Below are 18144 nucleotides of genomic sequence, written 5' to 3'. Positions count from 1 at the left end.
AAAAGTTTAAAAGGTCAAATCTGAATACAAATTCAAAATGATGTTTTTAAAACAATGTTTCTTATCACTAGAACAGTGGAATTTCATAGCCATAAGAGAGTTGTAAACAATTTCTCCAAGGATGGTACATAATTTATAGTTCAAATGCTACAGTGATAAGTCAAACACAGAACAGAAAAACTTACTTCCGTTTCTTTTATAAATCCTTTAGCTATACTACAATTTATGTACCTCGTCAAAAGAATATAAAATTTACTCATGTTAAATTTGAGTTCCATGAGTTCCACGGTATCATTTCCAAGATAGGACAACATGAATCTCCTCATAAGCGTCCCACCTAATGATGATGCTCTAATTAGGGTACTCACAACAAAGAGTAGACGATCTCCAGTGAACAGAAACCCCTTCCTGACAACACTTGTATGCATATGCTGCTACGCTTGTGCATAAACATTCACAATCCCCACCAAGATTACAGTTACACGTGTCTTCATGACAGTTTTTAGCAAAAGAAGTGACATCGATCTGCAATGAAGTAAAAGATAAATTAATTTCAGAATGTACTAACTACAGTTGATTAAAATTCAGCCTTCTAAAAGAAAACTAGCTGGTAGATTTTCAAAATTTGCTGTAATCAGCGTAACACTGCCACCTAGAGAGTTCTAAATGTCTCAAACCTCTATTTGCCCAAATGAAAAAAGAATTTATTAGGCAAATGTAAGATCAAAGAACTAGCAAAACAGGGAATAGGACTGACAAATACAATTTCAATATCTTCAATACAACAGATTCATATTTTGTACAAGCTCATTGTTTCATTACTGGCATATTTGCATGACATTAAAAGAATGTTCTGCTTCCAAATGTACTGTTTTTAATAATATCTTAAACTGCTTTTAACACTTCTATTCGGACCTAAAATTGTTATGTTGAAAAGACATTTAGAAAGTTAATGTCTAAATAAATTACATTCCATCTTGGGATGTACTTCTAAAACTATTTTAAATGTGCCACTAATAATCATTTTAAACTATACTTTGGGTTAAGGAGAAGAATGCCATTCGGTGTTGTTCTCCGAAGAAAACTAAGCATATATAGCTTTGATAATGGACATAAAAATGTTTTGTAAGCTGAAAAAGACCATTAACAAATATTATGTACAAATGTACTCTGTTAATAAGATGACATGAGGAAGAACGTAAATTACCTAATGTGCCAGTTCTATAGAAAAACAAATTACCAAATCAGTCTTCCTAATAAGGGTTAGGTAGCATACCTAAGCAATGGGCAGCTAAATTATTTGTCCAGTTAATCTCAATATTATAGACACTGCTGCTGCTGCTGCTAAGTCGCTTCAGTCGTGTCCAACTCTGTTCGACCCCATAGACGGCAGCCCACCAGGCTCCCCTGTCCCTGGGATCCTCCAGGCAAGAACACTGGAGTGGGTTGCCATTTCCTTCTCCAGTGCATGAAAGTGAAAAGTGAAAGGGAAGTCGCTCAGTCGTGTCCGACTCTGTGCGACCCCATGGACTGTAGCCTACCAGGCTCCTTCGTCCATGGTATTTTCCAGGCAAGAGTACTGGAGTGGGTTGCCATTGCCTTCTCTGATAGACACTGCAGTACTTGTTTAAGTTGGAAAGTTTAATAAAGTATTCACTTACCACATTGCGACAAGAAGCAAAAATATCACTGTACAGAATGGAGCATTCTTTCTTGGCATAAGGAAATTTGTTTTGATGTGCCTCACAGGGTTTAAATGATTCAACCGAGGTTTCGCACTGTGGAAAAAGTTAAGGGAGAAAAGAAAGTTTTTAATGAGGAAATTTCTGAAGCTGAAACCAGAGTAACCTAATCTGACTTCAACCACTACAATCATATCTAATATATTCTCAGTCTTTTAGACAGACTTTACCGAAAGCACCTGCGCTCAGCCAGCTCATGTTAATAGCATATGTTATTTTTGAAAGTTTAACTAAATTTACTATTAAAACCATGACAATATTAGAGAGTGAAGTTAAATAATTTTTAAACTGTCAACTTTAGTGTTACATGACTAAAAATTTTTCTTAAGCAAGTTATTCTTTTTCCTTTAATTTTCACATCTTTCATTTCTATCACAAGCCATCCTTGGAGGAGTCACATATACTTAGGCAGCTACAGTTTGCCTCGCAGATACTCAGCAATTTGGTCTCTGCCTCTCCTAATCCACCTCCCTCAAACTGGCCTGGAAAAGGTGATCATTGATCTCCTCATTACTAAATATAAAGACAACTTTTCAGTCTTCGTCTCATCTGATCTCTCCCTGTCTCTGACTGTTTAGTACTTTACCCTACTTACACGGCTCACGTGTTTCTGGTGGCAACATTTTCCGGTGGGTTTCCTCCTGATTCATTCGCTGCTATTCCCCATCCTCATTCCACTTCCCTTCTCTGCAAGGCTTGACCTTCAAGTCTTTATTTTTTTCATTCTATACACTTCTCATGCCTTCAGCAGACTCTGCGACCCCATGGACTATACAGTCCATGGAATTCTCCAGGCCAGAATACTGGAGTGGGTAGCCTTTTCCTTCTCCAGGGGATCTTCCCAACCCAGGGATCAAACCCAGGTCTCCTGCATTGTGGGCGGATTCTTTACCAGCTGAGCAACAAGGGAAGCCCCCTGTATGTAATAGTAACTGCTGAATCCCAGGTCTCTTTTCTGAAATCTCCAAACTTGGACATTTCCATATTTCCATTCCAGATCTCTTTCCTGAAATCTCATTTCCACATAAAATCTCTGTCACTTCTCTCTCAACATATCCTGACCTGTGCTTTTCTTTACACCACTGTCTTGTCCCCACTACCCCCTACCACCAACTTTCCTCTTTGCCCTGTCTTGTGGAAAAGCACCAGTGTCTAACCATTAATCCAGGAAGACAGGAGACTTTCTTGAATTCTGCAAAACAATCTTTCATTTTGAAATCCTTTCAACAGAGTCTGGAGCCCAGTTTCAGGTGTCTCTCAAATTTGGACAGTTTTCTAAATCTTCAAAATGTAACATTTCTTAGTTGGATTATAAGCACCTAGCTAGTTAAGAGCCTTCGAGTCTAGATCCTAGCACACAACTATGCAGCCCTGTATGTTGCATTCCAGCCATTCCCTACTTCATACCATTTACCAGAGCCATAATGAATCGCACAAAATTCCTGTAAGGTACCATACTCAGGCTCAGTTCAGTTCAGTTCAGTCGCTCAGTCGTGCCCGACTCTTTGCGACCCCATGAATCGCAGCACGCCAGGCCTCCCTGTCCGTCACCAACTCCCAGAGTTCACTCAGACTCACACCCATCGAGTTAGCGATGCCATCCAGCCATCTCATCCTCTGTCGTCCCCTTCTCCTCCTGCCCCCAATCCCTCCCAGCATCAGAGTCTTTTCCAAAGAGTCAACTCTTCGCATGAGGTGGCCAAAGTACTGGAGTTTCAGCTTTAGCATCATTCCTTCCAAAGAAATCCCAGGGCTGATCTCCTTCAGAATGGACTGGTTGGATCTCCTTGCAGTCCAAGGGACTCTCAAGAGTCTTTTCCAACACCACAGTTCAAAAGCATCAATACTTCGGCGCTCAGCCTTCTTCACAGTCCAACTCTCACATCCATACATGACCACTGGAAAAACCATAGCCTTGACTAGAAGGACCTTAGTCGGCAAAGTAATGTCTCTGCTTTTGAATATGCTATCTAGGTTGATCATAACTTATGAACTCCTTATTGCCAAATTCAGACTAAAATTGAAGAAAGTAGGGAAAACCGCTAGGCCATTCAGGTATGACCTAAATCAAACCCCTTATGATTATACAGTGGAAGTGACAAATAGATTCAGGGGATTAGACCTGATAGAGTGCCTGAAAACCTGTGGACAGAGGTTTGTAACACTATATAGGAGGTGGTGATCAAAACCATCCCCAAGAAAAAGAAATTCAAAGGGGAAAATGTTTGTCTGAGAAAGCCTTATAGCTAGCAGAGGAGAGAAGAGAAGCTAAAGGCAAAGGAGAAAAGGAAAGACACACCCATCTGATTGCAGAGTTCCAAAGAATAGCAAGGAGAGATAAGAAAGCCTTCCTAAGTGATCCATGAAAAGAAATAGAGGAAACAATAGAATGGGAAAGACTAGAGATCTCTTCAAGAAAATTAGAGATACCAAGGAAACATTTCATGCAAAGTTGGGCACAATAAAGAACAGAAACAGCATGAACCTAACAGAAGCAGAAGGTATTAAGAGGTGGCAAGAATACACAGAAGAACTGTACAAAAATGATCTTCATGACCCAGATAACCACACTGATGTGACCACTCACCTAGAGCCAGACATCCTGGAATGTAAAGTCAAGTGGGCCTTAGAAAGCATCACTACGAACAAAGCTAGTGGAAGGTGATGGAATTCCAGCTGAGCTATTTCAAATCCTAAAAGATGATGCTGTGAAAGTGCTGCACTCAATATGCCAGCAAATTTGTAAAACTCAGCAGTGGCCACAGTACTGGAAAAGGTCAGTTTTCATTCCAGTTCCAAAGAAGGGCAATGCCAAAGAATGCTCAAACTACCACACAATTTTACTCACTATATATGCTAGCAAGTAATGCTCAAAATTCTCCAAGTTAGGCTTCAACAGTACATGAACCAAGAACTTCCAGATGTTCAAACTGGATTTAGAAAAGGCAGAGGAATGAGAGATCAAATTGCCAACGTCTGTTGGATCATAGAGAAAGCAAGAGAGTTCCAGAAAAACATCTACTTCTGCTTCATTGACTACCCTAAAGCCTTTGACTGTGTGGATCACAACAAACTGGAAAACTCTCAAAGAGAAGGGGATACCAGACCACCTTACCTGCCTCCTGTGAAATCAGTATACAGAATAAGAAGAAACAGTTAGAACCAGACATGGAACAATGGACTGGTTCAAAATTGGGAAAGGAGTATGTCAAGACTGTATGTTGTTACCCTGTTTATTTAACTTCTATTCAGAGTCCAGCATATGAAATGCTAGGCTGGATGACTCACAAGCTGGAATCAAGATTGCCAGGAGAAATATCAATAACTTCAGATATGCAGATGATACCATCCTTATGGAAGAAAGCAAAGAGGAACTAAACAGCCTCTTGATGATGGTGAAAGAGGAGCATGAAAAAGCTGGCTTAAAACTCAACACTCAAAAAACAAAGATCATGGCATCCAGTCCCATCACTTCATGGCATATAGATGGGGAAACAATGGAAACAGTGACAGATTTTATTTTCTTGGGCTCCAAAATCACTGCAGATGGTGACTGCAGCCATGGAATTAAGACGCTTGCTCCTTGGAAGAAAAGCTATGACAAACCTAGACAGCAAAGTACAGACATTACTTTGCCAACAAAAATGTCTGTCTAGTCAGAGCTATGGTTTTTCCAGTGGTCATGTATGGCTGTGAGAGCTGGACCATTAAGAAGGCTGAGTGCCGAAGAATTGATGCTTTAGAACTGTGGTGTTGGAGAAGGCTCTTGAGAGTCCCCTGGACTGCAAGGAGATCAAACCAGTCCGTCCTAAAGGAGATCAGTCCTGAATATTCACTGGAAGGACTGATGCTGAAGCTGAAGCTACTTTGGTCACCTGATGTGAAGAACTGACTCTTTAGAAAAGACCCTGATCTGGGAAAAACTGAAAGCAGAAGGAGAAGGGGATGACAGAAGACAAAATAGTTAGATGGCATAACCGACTCAATGGACATGAGTTTGAGCAAGCTGCAGGAGATGGTAAAGGACAGGGAAGCCTGGCATGCTGCAGTCCACGGGGTCGCAAATAGTCAGACATGACTGAGCAAAAACAACCACTATGCTCAGGCTTCCCAGGGGACGCTGCTGCTGCTAAGTCGCGTCAGTCGTGTCCGACTCTCTGCGACCCCAATGACGGCAGCCCACCAGGCTCCTCCATCCCTGGGATTCTCCAGGCAAGTACTGCAGTGGGTTGCCATTGCCCTCTCTCCACGTGGCGCTAGTGGTAGAGAACCTGCCTGCCAATGTAGGGAAAGCGAGACATGGGTTCAGTCCCTGGCTTGGGAAAATCCCATGCAGGAGGGCATGAGAGCTCACTCCTGCATTCTCGCCTGGAAAATCCCATGGAGAGAGGAGCCTGATGGACTATAGTCCATGGGCTTACAAAGAGCTGGACACAACAGAAGCAACTTAGCACAGAGGCACCGTATCACTCTAGTCTTCCTGATGCCTCCTAAAGGGCTGCTCCTTCCTTTGCTGCTACCCTCTTTCCCATCACCTTCAGTTTTACAGTGCCTGTGAGTCTTGGGAGAATCAGCTCAATGGCATCTTGCTTTGACCACAAACTCCGTGTTGTATACACCTATATCAAAGCACCTGTCTCATAGTGCCATTGTTAACTTTTCTACCTCATCTGCTAAATTAAATTCCCAAGGTCAGTGGCTGTTTTAATCATATTATGTGTTCATATCTCTTGGAAAACATTAAGTGCCAAGCAGAACTTACTGAATGAAATTTTTTTTTAAATTTTCAGCTTTGTCCATTAGGTACAAATGAGTTTAAAATTCTTTGGTCTAAATATTTAAGTATGATTATAAATTAAGTATTCCTTAATTCATTTTATATCAAAGAATAAAATCTTTATAATTTTTAATGTAGACCACAATGAAATATACTGCTTAAATTTTACTAAATTGGGTGAATATTTAACCTCAATCCCCTTTTAATTTTTTAAAGAGATTTAGATATATTAGTAAACTAGGCAAAATAGTAAAACAACTAATCAAATAGTAACCAACCAGGAAATTGTAGTTGCAGACTCTATTTTTAGTTAGAAAACTAGGTTTAAAAAAGAAGAAGAAGAAAAGAGTAGAACAAATTCCCATTTTGACTGTTTTCTTAGTTCAGCGTTTCTCAGATTGTATCCCATAGAAAACTATTTCTTTGAGAACTGGTATACAAAAACATAAGCTCTGTCAGTAACTTTGGGAATTCCTTCAAACACATCCCTCTCCTGAAGGCATATAATGCCTCAAGAAATCCTTCAAAAAAGAAATATGCCTGACTTAATTCATCCTAGCTGCTCCCTAAGGTAGTGGGCTATGAATTCACTCTTTACCCGACCCCACACACAGCCATGTCTGGAGAACAAATGTTAAGAAATTCTTTCTTCATTTATTCATTTCCTTGAGTTGACAAAAGATACATCATTAGAAATACAAATACATTGAAAGAGCGTTAGGAAAAGCATGAAATTAGAAGATGAGAATTTGAATATCATCTCTGTGACTTTCTGGATACACAATAGTAGGCAAGTAATTTAACCTTCCCAAGCCTCAATTTCTTCATCTGTAATATGGAGTCAATACCCTTTGTATTAACAGATTGTCACAAGGATTGCATGAGAAATTAAATGTAAAAGCAGTTTGACTTTGTCAACTATAAATTACTACACAAATACTACATAAAATAGTATTACCTAAATAAGTTTTCCTGTAAGAATAAAATGTTTTCGTGAAAATATTTGTTTTGCTCTAAAATATATATATTCCACTTACCTGTCCTAATGCCCAACTATCTCCAAATACCTGGGCATTTCTCACTTCCAAGTTATTGGATGTAGTCATGTCATTTGAAGTACATTTGTCAAAGTTTCCACATAATCCGGATAATTTGTTCTAAAGTAAAAGAAAATGACCATGAAATATTCTATATTCATTTCAACATTTAAGGACTAAAATTTTAAACATCTAAAATAATAAAATATCTAATAATATTTAGCACAACATTTAACAATAAGCGATCATCAGAACAATGTAAAATATACATGGAAAAGAACTGTTAATGATCCAGACTGAGTATTCAACCATTAATGGATAAAACAAACTAGTACATCCATACAACAAGAGTATCACCCAGCAGTAAACAGGGACAAACAATTAATTCATTCAAAAATACGAATGAATCTTGAATGTGTTTCATCAAGCCAAAGAAGCCAGACCCAAAGGACTATATATTGCATGATTTTGTTTATATTGTATCCAGAAAAGGCAAAACTATACGGTGGTTGCCCAGGGTGAAGGGTAAGAAGTAGCCACTGACAATAAAAGGGCAACACAGAGGAAATTTGGAAGCTGACAGATCTGTTCTTTCTAGAACTGTGGTGGTAGATACACAACTCCAGGCATTTGTTGAAATTCATAGAACTGCAGATCATAAAAATATATTATTTTACATTTTTAAAGAATTTTACTGTATGTAAGCTTAAAAATATCCAGAAAATGGCAGAAAAGATGGAACACAAATTGTAATAAATCGAACTGTATTACAAACAATATCATATAATCATGCCGTAGGGAGTGGGAATAAAAGAAGCTAAACTAAGTAACTTCGGAAAACTGGATACTGTAAAGTTGAAGTTAAAAAGAACGGTATGCAACACTTGGTATAGTTACTCTTCCCTGGGATCTGAGTTAGTTATTCTAAAAATATAACATCTCTCAAAATAAAACATCAATCATTTTATTTCCATAAAACATTAAAAAGTCAAGTGTAATTTCATCTCTTGTATCTCATTTGGATTGACCTACCAAGTAAGTTGACTTACCTTCCACTGTGGTCCAACTTTGATATGGATGGTTGTCTTTTTATCCCAAAGAATAGTGATGTCTTTCTCTGGAAAGTATACTACCATGTAGTACCCTGCCTTCCACAGCTGATATGTTGGTTTATTTTCCAGAAAAAAACCTGATCGTTTCTTCAAAAAAAAGGAAAAAACATAATACAGAAAAAAATGAATTTCTTATTTTCTCACCCAAATGCAAACATTAATTAAATTAATATCCGTCAATAAGTATCTATGTACTAGTATTTTTGCTTAGCCCTATCTTTCCTTAATTTTATAATGAAAGACAAAACAAATGAATAAAATAGGAAAAACATAAAACTGATAACAAGACACAAACTGGTAGACAGGCTCCAGATAGATAAATGGGCAAAGAGAATAAGGTATTTCAGTTATACAGAAGAGCAGTCATGGCATGGGGATACAGTACATTAGGTGGATCTGTTAGGGGAAGCGCACTGACTGAAACCGCCCACCCTGGCCAGGCACCATAGTAACCATTTGCATGAGTTGTTTTATGACAGGAGGTTCTGGTAAGGAACATGGAACTAATAAGCCTCCACCAACCGGAAGAGTTCAGGAAAGGTCAAAAGGAGACACCACATGTCCAACCACCTCCCAGAATCCTCCTCTCTGGCATCCATCTTGGCTGAACAAGGCATGTACCACCAGGAAGGACTCTGAGTCAGAATGATTAGCTAAGGACAACCCAGAAACTAATCCCATCACCATAAAACCAGAGATCGCAAGCCACATGGTAGAGCTGTTCTCCTGGGTTCCCTTACCCCACTGCTCTCCACCCGGGTGCCCTTTCCCAATAAAATCTCTTGCTTTGTCAGCACGTGTGTCTCCTCAGACAATTCATTTCCGAGTGTTAGACAAAAGCCCAGTTTGGGCCCTGGAAGGGGTCCCCCTTCCTGCAACAGATATACCTGCTAACCCAGCAATTCTATTTTGATGGTTAATAAATCTGATTGAGTACCAAAAATGTCAATGGACGTGAATCTGAGCAAACTCCAGAAAACAGTGAAGAACAGGAAAGCCTAGTGTGCTGCAGTCCATGGGGCCACAGAGAGTCAGACAGGACTCAGAGACAACAACAACCAAAAATGCATGACTTTGCATAATTGAAAAACAGAAGCACAAAATGTGTGTGTGTGTCTATAGAGAGAGAGAAAGAGTTGGTAAGGAGGATGAGGAGATGAACTTCCATCAAAGGAACTTAGGAAGGCTTCTTGCAAGAGGTAGGACATATACTATTGATCTGTAAGAGATCATGCATAGGAAAATAAAAAGGGATGGAAAACAGAATGAGGAAAGAAACCATTGCAAGCCAAGGGAATAAAGGCTTGAGGGGCAGGAAGTTCAAGATTTTTACAGAACTGGAGAAAGCACAGAGAGCTACAGCAGGGATTCCATGACAAGCATAGTCTAAGCCCCTTTGCCATCAAGTCACCCATTACAGTCAATGGCTGTTATTTCAGGTGCAAAATGCCTTCAACAGAGGATTTTGAATAGTAAAGTGACAGACGATGTTTGTGTACTAAAAGAAAATAATGTGTGTGCTAGAAAGGATAATAGCAGGGAGAAACTGGAGATGGAATCCATTGGGAAAATTTAGAGTACCTTCAAACTAAAGTAAGAATATGCAATGTTCTTTATGGGTAAGAGCTATGCCCTATAAAAGATTATGCCGACTCTAACACTGAAATTAACTCACATAATAATTTTTAAAATACATGGTTAAGTCAAAGTAAATAAAGCAAATTTTTAACTAGAAGCAAAACTTAAATTGTGAAGGAGATATGAAATCCTTTGGTTATTTTTTCTCCCAAGTAATAACAAAAGCATAGTTTGGGAAACCCTGTACTAGAGTACATTTTTATAAATCTTTCATAGGGTAAATTAAATAAATTCATATTCACAAGAAGTTTTCAGTCTCCTAGCAGCAGCAGCAGACCAACATCATACTTGCAAGTGCTCAGTATATTGTATAGGACAGTATATATTTTGTTAGTGGACTCTACGTAATCTCATTTCTTTCTGCTTCCAGGTACCAAGTTGGAGTTATGGGGCAATGCCCTCAGTACCTGTAAGGGTCTGCATTCAACCTGGAAGTGTACTTGTGTCCAAGTAAGCAAGGCATTTAGTAATAAACAAAAAACACTATGGCAGGTCAAGAAAGACTACAAAACAAAGGGGAAAAAAGTCCCTGTTTTTATCAAGGGGGTATACATTTTCATTTCACTAGGTCCACAAACTTTCGCCTACCAGGCAGCCATATCACTCTCTGCCATAGAAGCTATTTTTATCATTCTGATTACACTTTTCAGGACCTTCTCATCATCTGATTTGTCTTTGGCTTTATTATCTGTCTTCCTCCCTTTGTGAATGTTAGCTCCTAGAAAGATGTACTTTGTCAAGTTTATGGCAGTATCTTCACCTTCTAGATCAAGGGTAACTCACATATTTTTAATACCATCTTGCACTGGCCTACTTATAGTTCTCAGCTTCCAGCCTGAGCAGCAATAATCAAAGCAAGTAAGTGAAATGTTTGTGGTTTATAGCTCCTTTTCAATCCATGAAATACTTTGTCATGTATTTTCCTATTAAACTTCCCTCAGGCTGGTTGACATATCACTGGAACATAAAATAAATTTTTGGATAAGATTATTGGACTTCCTTCAGATTGGTTTTGTATTAGTTATCCTGATGTAAAAGCACACCCTCTATATTTGCCTGTAGAGCTAAATCCTTCATTTTTATTAGACAGGGCAGTTTGCTATAAGAGAACAGTCCTTTTTGGTCAGAAGGAGATACTATGCTTCTTTCTTTTCAGATTAGGAAGCATAAGAATGAAGTATTATGCATTGCCCAAAATAGAGACCTCCACTTCAGAGGTGAATTACAGCACTGTAAATAAACTCTACTGATGTTAGAAAAATAAATTATAAAAGTAAAGAATTAAAACATTTAAAATACAGCTTAAATAAACTCATAAGATATTTATATCCTACATACTTGATAAAATTAGAATTGTATGTTAATTGAAAAAAGAACAGGTTTTTTTCCTTCCCCTAAGTGAGCAATCCATCTGCCATAAAATAAATGGTACTTATTTTCACTTCTGATGTTCAAGAAAAAATATTAACCAGGGATTTGTTAGGGTCAAAGTATTTTTATGATTTTTCTTCATCTTCTTTTATACTTCACAACTGATATGAAGGAGATTCATCAACAGCTCCATTCAGGTGAAAACGGGAAGATGAAAGCCACACAGAGCTGCAATTACCACTTCAAAAATGTGTCAAACAGTCTTTAGAAGAGCATTTACTATTTTCAGCTTTTCTTTTTTTTAAACACATCCTTTTTCTTAGAGAAAACTTTCACCGATAAATGAATATCCAGCTGAAGGCTACCCCAAACTGCAGTAATTATTTCAAAAAGACATCAACATGACTTATACAAACTCTGTTTTACTCAAATCTTGATCACTGCCTGGTTGGTCTCAACATTTCTGACTAGGACATGAGCTCTGATGTAGGGCACCAATTCTCAAATCTTAGTGTACAGAGGAATTTGGGGTACCATTAAAATATTGATTGTCATCAGCTTCAGCCATTCTAATACCTGAGGTGGAGTTCATGAACCAGCTCTTATAATTACTATTCTAGATGATGTGAATGAAGAACTTTTTGCAAACCAGACTGAGAAATGCTAATCTAAAAATTCAGAAATAGGCCACTTTTAAAGGCCATATGTCAGATTATCTTGCTTAATTCCAAAATGTCTTCCTTGTAAAGTAAGTTCAAATATATTACACAGCCATCCTATCAACTGCCCCTGTCCCGGAGCTTCCTGTGTGAAAGTCAGTGTGGACACTCCTCCCCGAATCTCTTTGCCTCACCCTCCCTCCACCATCCCCATCTACCTCCACCAAACTAAACTGCTCGAGTTCTCCAAACATGCCATTTTATCTTTCAGCTCTGCTCCTTTCAACATGACTGTTCCTCTGTACTATCTTTCTATGCTTTCTCCTCATCTGGCTAACACCTGCTCAACCTTTAAAGACTCAGTTCCAATCATTTTCCCCAAAGCATGTCTTCTGAGCCTTCAAAAATAAGGAGGATGAAGGGGAGGAGAGGAATTTCCTGAAATACGTCTCTCATTTAACTCTCATATGAACTTAAGAAGTGGGTTTCATAATCATCGCACATTTACAAATGTGAAAGCTGCAGTTTGGAGGGGTTGCCCAAAGTGACGGCGTTTGCAGGTGACAGAACAGGGGTTCTAAGTGAGTACTCTGACTCCAAAGGCTATGCTCCTTACAACTACCCTCAACATCCCAAGTTGGCTTAGGTCTTCCTCTTAGGGATGGTCCTGCTTTCCTAAGCACAGTCCTACCATCGCATACCACACTGCACAGCCTCATCTACTTGAATGGATCCCTCAACTGAATACAAGTACCTTAAAGGCAAAGCACAGTGTCTTTCCATTGTTGTGGCCCCAATAATTAACACATATTTTGGTATAAAGTAAGCATTTGGAATAAATGAATGAGTAAATGAAATTTATTCATTCTTTCAAATTGCACTGGCTCCAAGTATACAGGCGTGAACAAAGAAAACAGTGGTCTCAATTCTCACAGAACTCATAGAGAAATAGAAAAGACAGACCACCACACAAGGAATTTCAACCAAAGTGTGATGCACATGCTGACGGGGAGCTTAAGCACATGAGGAGGAGCTCCTTGGAGATGAGACTTGTCACCCAAGAGTAGGTTAAATGGGAAGGTTGATCCAGGTGGGAGCAATGGCATTCATGAATAGTCAGAGGTGAGAGAAAAACATAGAGCATTTGAAGAACTGATAAAAGCTCCAATTTCTAGAACATGGGCTCGAAGCAGAAAGTGATGAGACGCGGCAGGAGAGGTGGCCATAGCCAGACTGGGGAGGCCTTGTAAGGGCAGTGGGAGGTCATCTGAAAGTTTCACAGCACAGGGGTGACAGGAGACGAGACATCCATCTTAGAAAAATCACCCTGGCCGCAGTCTGGCAAGCTGGACCAGAGGGGGAAAACTAAGACTGGAGGCTAGCTTGGATAGCTTGGGTAGTGTTGAAATACTCCAGGTAACTGATGCCAAGGAAAGAACTGGCAAATGGGGACGTGGAGTGTAAACAAAAGAGACAAATCGAGTATGATTTACTGAAGCCACATAAAATGACAGAGAAAAAAATTAAAATCTAGTAACCACTTGTAAAGAAAAGTACCTCAAACTGCTTCTATTTTGTTTTCCGTATACTCAGGACAAGTTAAAATGATTTTACAAAAAATAATTCACTAACCTGTTTATAAGGAGAATCATTCAGGTAAATTTCAGTGGCCCCAACTGCAATCAAAACACTTTTAGAACAAACAATATCGTTGTCAAAGCATTTCTTGTTCTGGGCAATGACAGATATATCTGAATCATCTGTACTCTGAAATGTCAAAAATATTATATTAATAGATTTATAATGAATTGTATTGAAAATGAAATACAATTTACATCTAAAATAAAAATCATTTTGATCTCATAATGTAAAGAATTTAATACAAATACAGCAAGTTAGCTCAATCTCTAAACTTTTATCTATACTATCTCCGCTTAAAATGTTGTTCCAAGAAAGCTTTCTTTCCATTTTATTGCTTATTGTGCTTGTTCAGTTGCTTAGTCATGTCCAACCCTTTGCAACCTCATGAACTGCAGCACGTCAGGCTTCCCTACCCTTCACCATCTCCTGGAGCTTGATCAAACTCATGTCCATTGAGTTGGCAATGCCATCCAACCATCTCATCCTCTGCTGTTCCCTTCTCCTCCTGCCTTCAATATTTCCCAGCATCAGGGTCTTTTCTAATGAATCAGCTCTTCACATCACGTGGCCAAAGTATTGGAGCTTCAGCTTCAGCATCAGTCCTTCCAACGAATCTTCAGGATTGTATTACTTTAGGATTGACTGATTTGATCTCCTTGCAGCCCAAGAGACTCTCAAGAGTTGACTCCAGCACCACAGTTTGAAAGCATCAATTCTTCAGCACTCAGCCTTCTTTATGGTCCAACTCTCATATCCATAAAATGGCTATTGGAAAAACCATATATTTGACTATATGGACCTTTGCTGACAAAGTAATATCTCTGCTTTTTAATATGCTGTCTAGGTTTGACATACCTTTTCTTCCAATGAGCAAGCGTCTTTTAATTTCATGGTTGCAGTCACCATCTGCAGTGGTTTTGGAGTCCAGGAAAATGGTGCCATTGTCTGAACATTCTTTGGCATTGCCTTTCTTTAGAACTGGAATGAAAACTGATCTTTTCTAATCATGCAGCCACTCCTGAGTTTTCCAAATTTGCTGACATATTGAGTGCAGCACTTTCACAGCATCATCTTTCAGGATTTGAAACAGCTCAGCTGGAATTCCATCACCTCCACTAGCTTTGTTTGTAGTGAAGCTTCCTAAGGCCCACTTGACTTCGCATTCCAGGATGTCTGGTTCTAAGTGAGTGATCACACCATCGTGGTTATCTGGGTCATTAAGATCTTTGTTTGTATAGTTCTTCTGTGTATTCTTGCCACCTTTTCTTAATATCTTCTGCTTCTGTTAGTTCCATACCATTTCTGTCCTTTATTGTGCCCATCTTTTACTTTGGCCACCTCATGAGAAGTGTTGACTCATTGGAAAAGACTTTGATGCTGGGAGGGATTGGGGGCAGGAGGAGAAGGGGACGACAGAGGATGAGATGGCTGGATGGCATCACTGACTCGATGGACGTGAATCTGGGTGAACTCCGGGAGTTGGTGATGAACAGGGAGGCCTGGCATGCTGCGATTCATGGGGTCGCAAAGAGTCAGACACGACTGAGCGACTGAACTGAACTGAACTGAACTTGCATGAAATGTTCCCTTTGTATCTCTAGTTTTCTTGAAGAGATCTCTAGTCTTTCCCATTCTATTGTTTTCTTCTATTTCTTTGCATTGTTCACTTAGCAAGGCTTTCTTATCCCTCCTTGCTATTTGTTGGAACTCTGCATTCAGATGGGTATATCTTTCCTTTTCTCTTTTTCATTTCTTCTTTACTCAGCTATTTGTAAAGCCTCCTCAGACAGCCATTTTGCTTTTTCACATTTATTTTTCTTGGTGATGGTTTTGATCACTGCCTTCTGTACAATGTTATGAACCTCCGTCCATAGTTCTTCAGGCACTCTGTCTATCAGATCTAATCCTTTGAATCTATTAGTCAGTTTCACTGTATAATCATAATGGATTTGAATTAGGTAGTACCTGAATGGCCTAGTGGTTTTCCCTACTTTCTTCAATTTAAGTCTGAATTTTGCAATAAGGAGTTCACGGTCTGAGCCACAGTCAGCTCCTGGTCTTGTTTTTGCTGACTGTATAGAACTTCTCTATCTTTGGCTACAAAGAATATAAACCAATTTGATTTTGGTATTGACCATCCAGTGATGTCCATGTGTAGAGTCATCTCTTGTGTTGTTGGAATCATTGTTTGCTATGACCAGTGTGTTCTTTGACAAAACTCTGTTAGCCTTTGCCCTGCTTCATTTTGTACTCCAAGACCAAACTTGCTTGTTACTCCAAATACCTCTTGACTTCCTATTTTTGCATTCCAGTCCCCTATAATGAAAAGGACATCTTTTTTGGGTGTTAGATCTAGAAGATCTTGTAGGTCTTCATAGAACTTAATCAACTTCAGTTTTTTTAGCATTCCTGGTTGGGGCATAGACTTGGATTACTATGATATTGAATGGTTTGCCTTGGAAACGAACAGAGATCATTCTGTCATTTTTGAGATTGCACACCTGTTCTGCATTTCAGACTCTTTATTGACTCTGAGGGCTACTCCATTTCTTCTAAGGGATTCTTGCCCACAGGAGTAGATATAATGGTCATCTGAGTTAAATTTGCCCATTCCAGTCCATTTTAGTTCACTGATTCCTAAAATGTTGATGTTCACTCTTGCCATCTCCTGTTCAACCACTTCCAATTTATCTTGATTCATGGACCTAACATTCCAGGTTTCTATGCAAGATCTTTACAGCACTGGACTTTACTTTCACCATCAGACACATCCACAACTGGGCGTTGTTTCCACTTTGGCTTAACCATTTCATTCCTTCCAGAGCTATTTCTTCTCTCTTCTCCAGTAGCATACAGGGCACCTATTGACCTGGGGAGTTCATCTTTCAGTGTCATATCTTTTTGCCTTTTCATACTTTTCATTTATCATTACAGCTCAAATTTATCAACCAGTTTCTTCCCATCAAATATCCAATAAGATATGTCACTTAAGGAAATTTTAAGAGAGATGTCTTTCATTTAGACAATATCTTCTGTTGTATTTCAAGGAGTTCTCTGGCTAAATAATTATTTGCCTAAAGATAAAAGCAAAATAAATATAAAACTTTGATATTGTGTTAGTAAATAAAATAATGCATATAATATGAGGGCTTACTTTGAACTTTACATGCATGATCTCATTTAAGTCTTATCACAATTCTTGAATTATGTATTATCTCTATTTTATAGATAAAGAAACAGAAGTTAAGGATTAAATGAATGTCCAAAGTCACTTAGCTAGATAAGAACAGAGTTCAATACCCTGTTTTTTCTTAATGCCACTTCTAGAGAAATTAGGAAGAGTTTAGAAATGGTTGAGGAGAAAATTCAGTTGTAGGTTATAGGGAATGTTTAGTTTCAGAGAATGTTATGTAATCTCTCACACTCTAACCTGTTCTCCATCTCCTCACCCTCACCTGCCTTCAGTTACTCCCCTCTCCAATCCACCAAGAACTCACTCTCTGGAAACACGGTTTCTGATTTTGTATCCCATTTTCATGAATTGGTTTCAATAGTTCTATAGATCCTGGGAGTTCATTGTAAAAGATTGTTTTGAGTATGTGTAATTTTCTAGGAAGAAAGGCCATGGTTTTCATGACATCTTTGAAGTGGTCCTTATTGCTATGAATGTTAAAGCCCCGTTGCTCTGAGTCCTTCCACTAACTTGTGGAAGGTGGGATATCACAGAAAGGAAAGCGACAATTCTTTCAAATGTCTGGAAATCATATAGGTCTTGATATAAATTCTCCATACTTAGTTTTTTTATATCACCAACAATATGAATACTAGCACAACGTATTTCTTGGTTTGGCCAAATTCTGTCTTATTAGTAATTACTATAGCATGTTGCCCAGAAGACAGGTTTACAATGAATGCTGTTGACAGAGTAATGAATTGGTCCCTTTGTGACCCAGTTTTCCTTACTTCATAGGAACTGAGAACTTTTTCTTCTTTTTAACAATTCTTTTTGAAAGTATTGCCTAAATTTTGAAAAGGAGAATAATAAGGGTCATTAAGATGATTATGGCATTGTATTACCCCCTCAAAAAAATAACGCCATACTTTTCTGCCCTTATGAATGGTTTTCAAAGAAGAAATATATATAAAATTGAGGGTTTTGTTTGGCTC

General features: G+C 38.7%; 1 protein-coding gene across 1 annotated transcript in view; it reads right to left on the bottom strand.

The window, feature by feature from the left end:
* Window positions 1–18144, bottom strand: part of OTOGL (otogelin like) — a 172538-nt gene that overhangs the window by 70293 nt on the left and 84101 nt on the right. Inside the window, exons 25-29 of the mRNA XM_060412481.1 lie at window positions 13969–14103; window positions 8606–8755; window positions 7557–7676; window positions 1662–1778; window positions 369–525 (exon numbers count right to left, since the gene is read on the bottom strand). Coding sequence (XP_060268464.1) covers window positions 369–525; window positions 1662–1778; window positions 7557–7676; window positions 8606–8755; window positions 13969–14103 — 679 coding nt within the window. The remainder of the gene's footprint in view (window positions 1–368; window positions 526–1661; window positions 1779–7556; window positions 7677–8605; window positions 8756–13968; window positions 14104–18144) is intronic.

This window comes from Ovis aries, chromosome 3, assembly GCF_016772045.2.
Source record: "Ovis aries strain OAR_USU_Benz2616 breed Rambouillet chromosome 3, ARS-UI_Ramb_v3.0, whole genome shotgun sequence".
Lineage (NCBI taxonomy): Eukaryota > Metazoa > Chordata > Mammalia > Artiodactyla > Bovidae > Ovis > Ovis aries.
The sequence above is the reverse complement of the archived record's forward strand: the minus strand, read 5'-3'. Positions and strand labels throughout refer to the sequence as shown.